Here is a 6,901-nt window from a genome sequence, read left to right as displayed (position 1 = left end):
CCACGTTTAAAAGAATCCACAGTCTGGCACTCTCAGATGGTCAGGGAGAGCATTCCACAGACTGGGAGCAGCCGAGCAGAACGTTCGATCTCCCATGCTGTGCAACTTGGTTCTGAGGACCTTGAGGAGGTTGGCTGTGCTGGAACGGAGGGTGCGTGAGGTGGTCTGGGGGACGAGGAGTTCCTTTTGGTAGGCTGGAGCGTTACCGTGGTGGGTGAGGAGGGAAATCTTATATTTGATCCTGAGTTCCTCAGGGAGCCAGTGCAGTGATTCCAGGATGGGGGTGGTGTGGTCATATTTCCACAGGCACAAGGAAGGTGTGACGTCACAGGGTTAAAGGGTGTGATAGGGGAAGAGGGTATTTAAAGGGACTGTGTTGGTTGTTGTGGCACCCTTGTTAATAAAGACACTGAACTCACCCTTACCCTTGCCTCGTTCCTGCAAACCTCCACATTGGTGACCCCGATGTGATCATGGATGCCAGTCATGACACCCAGCCGGGTAGTTCGGCGCAGGTTCCTGCCGCTTCTCCCACGATTTTTGCGGCAGCCAGAGTTTTGCCAGCACGACCCGGATCCCTGGTTCCAACATATTGAGGCGCAGTTTCCCCTCCGTGGCATCACAGCAGATGAGATCAGGTATTTACATGTGGTCTCAGCCCTGGACTCCCCCACCACCCGCCGCGTCATGGGGCTGCTGAAAGACCCACCGCTGACCGAGAAGTACGGCGCGCTGAAGGCCTTGTTGCTGCAAGTGTTCCAGCTATTTGACGCCAAGCGGGCGGAGCGGCTGCTGTCGCTCAAAGGCTTGGGGGATGCAAAGCCCACGGAGCTGATGGAGAACATGCTGGCGCTGATGGGATCTGGCGATGCGTCCTTCCTCTTTATCCAGCTGTTCCTCCGCCGGCTTCCACCGCCGGTGCACACAGCTGTCGCCACATTACCTCTGTGCATTTGGGGGTAGACTACTCTGCCATGGCCGCTGACCAGCTCACAGACGAGGAGATCCAGGCGTTCCGATCGGCCATGACTGGGCTGCGCCTGGAGGATGTGGCTTTTCAGGGCTGCGGGGCCATGCTTCTCTGTGATGTTTCCCAGGGCAGCCCCGCCCCTTGGTCCCGTCCAGCTGGCGCCGCCGGGTTTTTGACTCTGTGCATGCCCTTTCACATCCGGGCGTTAAAGCTTCGGTAAAGCTGGTGGGGGTGAGGTTCATCTGCCTTGGCCTCCGGAAGGACATCCGGGGATGGACTGCTGCCTGATGAAAGAAGAGTCTACTCTTTTTTTGGTAGTTTTGTGTTAACATAGTCATTGAACACAAATTCTGTGGGTCTTGAAACATGTCAAAATGGTCTAAAACTGTCAGGATTTGCAGTTGTTTCTCTCTCTCTCCCTCTTCTGAGATCCTCCTAGTTTCCACCTACCTGGGTGTGGCTGCTCCTGGCAGCAGATCAGCACACCTGCTATGAATCACCAATCTCATGAGGACCAGCTTCCCACCATTCATCTATTCTTTCCATGTTTCAGTTCCAGTCAGCTGCCTGTTTGACTACTCATCTGCTGCCGATTCACTTGCTCAGCCTAATCATCTGGTCCACCATCTCATCACATTCGTGTCAAATAAATCTCTTTTTCCTTCTTACCTGACGTCTTTGGGTCCTACAGCAAACCATGACAAAAACTGCTGTCAGTATGAGGATCTCTGCTACGAAAATGGCTGTGAGCCAATTAGAAAATGGCATTTCAATTCATTTCAATATGGAAAACTGATTTGATATACGATCAAACTAAGTTAAGAGCTCGGCCACATGTTGGGAAGCAGCGGTCTGGTGTGGGCTTGCTTATAGCCCTGACAGCTCAGTCCTAGTGTATTGGAGTATACCGCAAAGACCCAGTAGGTGGCTGGGCACACTGTTTGAGGTGGGGCGAGGAGCTCAGTCACCAGCAAGGAACTCGGGGTAGAGCTGCTGCTCCTCCACATTGAGAGGGATCAGTTGTTGTGTCATTGGTCCTCTAGTTAAGAGGTCTGGTGGAGTCCTCTGTCAGTGCGGTCAGTGGACCATGTTCTCTACCTCCATTGTCAAAGCAGATGTTCAGACTTGTGGTCACAGGGTCTCCAGTACCTGACGGCAACCCCCAAACCCGGGTATGAAATCCAGAAGTAAGGGATGTTGTCAAGTTGAAGAAATAGGGCCTATCGATCCTTGTTGGGTCATGAGACTCCAGGGGCAGGCAACGGGTAATGGCAGGCCAGGGATACTACAACTAGGAACCGTTGGGAAATTCCACGAAGGAGAGCTACCGATCGGCCTTGATGAAATTTTGGCAAACCGTCCAGTGCCTGAGAAGCTAAAAGCAGTGCACCACCAACACTATTTATAGTAGAGGCAAGAAGTGGCTGACCTCAACTGAGGATGTTGTTGAGCCGTAAGAAAAATGCTTCAAGGATCTCCTCAGTCCCGCAACCATGTCTTCTATAGCTTGATCCAGATTTTAAATATAACATCTGTAATTCATAGAATTCTTCATTGCAGTAATTCCACATATGAATCTACTGTTAAAATAACAAACAGGATCCAAAGTTTCAATAAATCTTTTATTTAGTTCTTTTGATGACCCACAAAAAACTTGATCTAGAATATTTGAAATGACCGGGAAAATTATAGATATTTGTCTTGAAGTTTGGAAGATATAGTACTTCTTGAGGCCCATGTTTTTGTAATGCTCTTTTGTTTACATATACTGTAATATGATGGGTATCTTTGTGTCATTGTGATGATGAAATTCTGATGATCTCTATCAGTAGAACTTAATGAATGGTAGTGACTTGCTGTTGTTTGATAATGCCCAGAGCTGAACTGTTTTCTCTCTAGTGCATCAACAGATTTTCCCCTCAAATCACAGAAGTGAACTATTGGCATCCCTCATTTTCTCTTTTGTGAACTTGTGAAACAGCAGCCAGAATCATTTAGAAAGGAGCATATCAATAGAAACCACCATATCAAAAATAATATCTAAATTTTATAATTGTACGATGAGCTGTTTGAATACCATCTCCCAGAATTGTTGAGACTAGATATCTCTGTGGGTGCAATGTTACTACATTTTCAAGCACTGGACTTTAATCATAGTTTCTTATAGAGGTACACAACACCAGTAGTATAGCCATGCTCAAGCCTATGCCATTCTTTCTCCTCAGCGATCTCTACGCAAGTTATCAGGCCCTCTTCCACCATCTGCTTCAGGTCACGGTCCAGGGTAGCTTTGATATCTGAACTATCAGAAGCATTTCTGGCTGTCATGCAAATGTAGCCACCTAGTGTAAAATAGACAACAGTACAGTCGTGTCATTGGATGATTAATACGTACTAGCAATACAAATTTGAGAAACAGACGTGCAAAGTTCCAGACCTCACATTTTATTTCAAATTATTACATAAATTGAATTGATTAGAAATTTAAAAAGTTTGCTTGATATTTTGTCAGCACAATCTTACTATAATATACATAAAGCATGGTGACCACTTGATATGTTCATATTTCTACTGAACTGATTTATGGAAAGAACATTGTTCAAGTTGGATGGGTCTAACACCCCAAAACCAATAAAGATAGTCTCACCTGGTTTGACAAATTTGCAAGACTCTCTGACAACACTAACTGGGACATGGCCAACAATCAGTGCTCCGACAATAGCGACCACATCAAACAAACCTGTAGGAAATGAAGAGGGGTGAAGTGGGGGAGTGACTTCCACAATTACAATACAAAAAGAATTAACTAACAAATGCACTACAGATGACAAAAATAAACAAAAAAATGCATAATGTATCTATTTAATATATATATTTTACAGTAACTTTATAATTTTGTAACAACCTGACCAATATAATACTTTTTGAAGTTATTAAAGTTATGTTATAAAGTTATTATGACACTTATATGACATATTATAAAAAAAAGACTAATTACAAAGTACCCAAATACTTAAAAAAAAAAAAAAAACCACTGGAGGGTAACCCAATGACTTGGAAATGGTAAATCATTAAATTACCCCACTGGGCAGGTATTGGATCCTCTCCCAGCATGCACTGCTTCAGATCCTGGTACAACCCAGTCTGTTTAGCCATCTCCAACATGCCCTTGCTTCCATCAATACCGACAAAATGTCTAAATCCATGCGTTTTCAACTGCTCAACAGAGACACATTTGGTTGCTAGTCAGTCACACTGATCAATTCAACTGGACATGGGAATGAAAAGCTCATAAGCTTGGCAATGGTCTAAATAACAGTACAAGAAAATGAAAGATATGTTTGACAAAACCAAAAAAAATTTATTTCCTTTTTGTGGTGAAATTGTAAACAATGCAGTCGTTTTTTTCCTCCATTATGTGAGATTACCTCTTTGGCCAACAGTCCCGTACCACAGGCCACATCCAACACAACAGCTGTTCCACGATCTCCGCTGAAATGGGCGTTGATGCTCTTTGCTGCCAGAAGTGGTGGATGGTATTCTGCAGAAGCCATATCCTATTCAATCAATTTTTTAGAGAGAACAATGACTTCAGGCACCGAGAAAAAAACAAACATGAGCGGATATTTAAACATACTATGTATAAAAATAATTTATCATACTGTATGCAGCATATTGTGAAAATCCCAGGAGAGCTGTGAAATTACTTGATGATAAGATAGGAAGTAATGGCAAGTCTTCTTTATTTGATGAAATACTCATGTATGTTTGTACTGCCTTGTTTATCTTAGAAATGTTTTTTCACCTACATATGTTTTTACTGTATATATCTCACAATAAGATCCTTAAAAGTACATTAAAAAATATTTGACTGCTTCGTTTTTTTAATATTTGGAGATACTGAGAGATGAGCCATCTGATTGAAATTGATAAACTTTAAAAAATAAAGACAGAAACCCTAATTAGCCACTTATATTACTGCATATTTGTCCCACTTAAGTGCACACAGTGATCTTGGGATTTTGGGACAGGGCCACCAAAATTAATACCTTCAATTAATATAGCCAATATAGTGAAAGGTTCATCCGATGATGTCAATGATCTTCACACACAACAGACACCACCGGAACATCTGAAACCTGACACTGTACTGTAAGCACTGGTAAAAATACCAAAAAGTAAAATAACTGAGTACATTTAAAACAGTAATTAAGAATTTAATTTTTTTGCATGACAGGGACACATATTGCAAAACCCTCATTTCAAGAAATTTTCATTCCCTGTGATGGTTCTGTATACAGTGTATATAAATACACAAGCATGAAGGCGCGCACAGGCGGATACTTTTTTTTTCATAAAAATTCATTTAATGTTTGGGTAATCCTGTCATCAGAAAACCAACAAATGAAACAAATTTATCAGCTAACTTCATAATGACAATCAATCAAATTCTGCCAGTCCTTAAATTAAACATTCCACACCTTGATAACAAATATAGATTGTACACTTCTTGGAATTACTATGCATGAGATACAAAGCTCACACATTCTGGTTTAGTTGTATGTTTATTAATGAACAAATGTAGTGATTTTTAAAACTATATATTCCCCCCACGAAAATCCTTGAATGTATGATCTTAACTTTAAAAAAAGAAAATGAAATCATTGTGGAATTCTAACTATATCTGGGACTATCAAATGATCTTAGACCTTTTCATTATTAAGCCATGGATAATGCAATTTAACAGGATGAAAAATCAGAGTTATTGTATTATACTTCAGTGTCCTTACCGTATCATATTTGTTGGCCCAGGAGTTATAGAAGTTGACCTGTTCTTTCGGTGTGGTGTTAGTAAGAACTGATGCAATTTTTTTAAATGCATTTTCAAATTGAGTATTGTCAGCTGACATGGCAGGCAGTCCTCCTGTTCAGAGAAAAAAGAACCAGAGACAATAAGGTAAAATAACATTAGTTATCAGAACATTCAAAAAAAGGTTTGTTTAGAATTTTGAGAAATCTATATTCAGAAAAGCACTAAAATATTTATCAAAATAAAATTTTCCTTCATTTATACTCACTCAAAGTGTGTTTTAGATAATTAAAAATGATCTCTTAGTGGTCCTCCTCCTTAAAAAGCTATTTCAGTTGGATGAAGGGATTTTGCCAATGAAGCTGTGCTAGCTGGTGAGGTGTGTGTGACCATCTCACTACCACTGCACAGTGTTATATTGTCTACCCTTTGAGCCCATTTCAGTGACGTAAGTCTTTAAATGGGAACAAAGTCCAAACTTAGCAGGAAATTGTGTAAACTGTCCAGACAAAACAATAGATTTTCATATGATTTTTTTTTTGTAATTGTTGTGTTAGTGAATGTACAACAATTGTTAGACCTAATAAAATATGTTTGAATTATAGGACAAAACTTACTTGATTTAATGGGAAATGAACCTCCTGGCATGGGCGTTGCCTGAATCCAAAATCACCAAAAGCAATAGACAATAGAATTGCCAAACAGTATACACATTTATATTTTTATATATATATATAATTTTGTTTTTTTTCAAGTTTCAAGTTTATTTATTCTTATACAGCCCAGATTCACAAACAATGTCTCAAAGGGCTTTACAATCTGCATATGGGCGATATCCCTCTGACCATTGTGCACTGCGAGCAGTACGACCCTCACATCGGATAAGGAACAACTCCCCCCAAAACCCTTTTAACAGGGGAAACAATGGATGGGAGAAACCTCAGGAAGACTGCAGAGGAGGGACCCCTCTTCCAGGAGTGGAGAGATGAAGCAATAGATATCGCATGTACAGATTAACAAAACAGTAATAACAACAATAACAATAATAAATGTATGACAAAGGCACGCTGATCCATCCAGTAGAGCGAGTCACCACCAGCCGATGAAGCCCACAGGTCACC

At 41.2% G+C, this 6,901-nt stretch overlaps 1 protein-coding gene across 1 annotated transcript; it reads right to left on the bottom strand.

The window, feature by feature from the left end:
- Nucleotides 1–2,605: 2,605 nt before the first annotated feature.
- Nucleotides 2,606–6,184, bottom strand: LOC137606551 (methyltransferase-like protein 27). Its single transcript, XM_068331841.1, has 6 exons — nucleotides 6,049–6,184; nucleotides 5,761–5,894; nucleotides 4,399–4,527; nucleotides 4,051–4,186; nucleotides 3,618–3,710; nucleotides 2,606–3,312 (listed from the first exon to the last, which is right to left on the bottom strand). Exons 2-6 carry the CDS (start codon nucleotides 5,878–5,880, stop codon nucleotides 3,122–3,124), a joined length of 669 nt encoding a protein of 222 aa, XP_068187942.1. The 5' UTR covers nucleotides 5,881–5,894; nucleotides 6,049–6,184; the 3' UTR covers nucleotides 2,606–3,121.
- Nucleotides 6,185–6,901: the final 717 nt, after the last annotated feature.

The sequence above is a fragment of the Antennarius striatus genome, chromosome 13 (genome assembly GCF_040054535.1).
Source record: "Antennarius striatus isolate MH-2024 chromosome 13, ASM4005453v1, whole genome shotgun sequence".
In the NCBI taxonomy this organism is placed as follows: domain Eukaryota; kingdom Metazoa; phylum Chordata; class Actinopteri; order Lophiiformes; family Antennariidae; genus Antennarius; species Antennarius striatus.
Note: the sequence above shows the minus strand (reverse complement) of the source record. Positions and strands in the feature narration are given on the sequence as shown.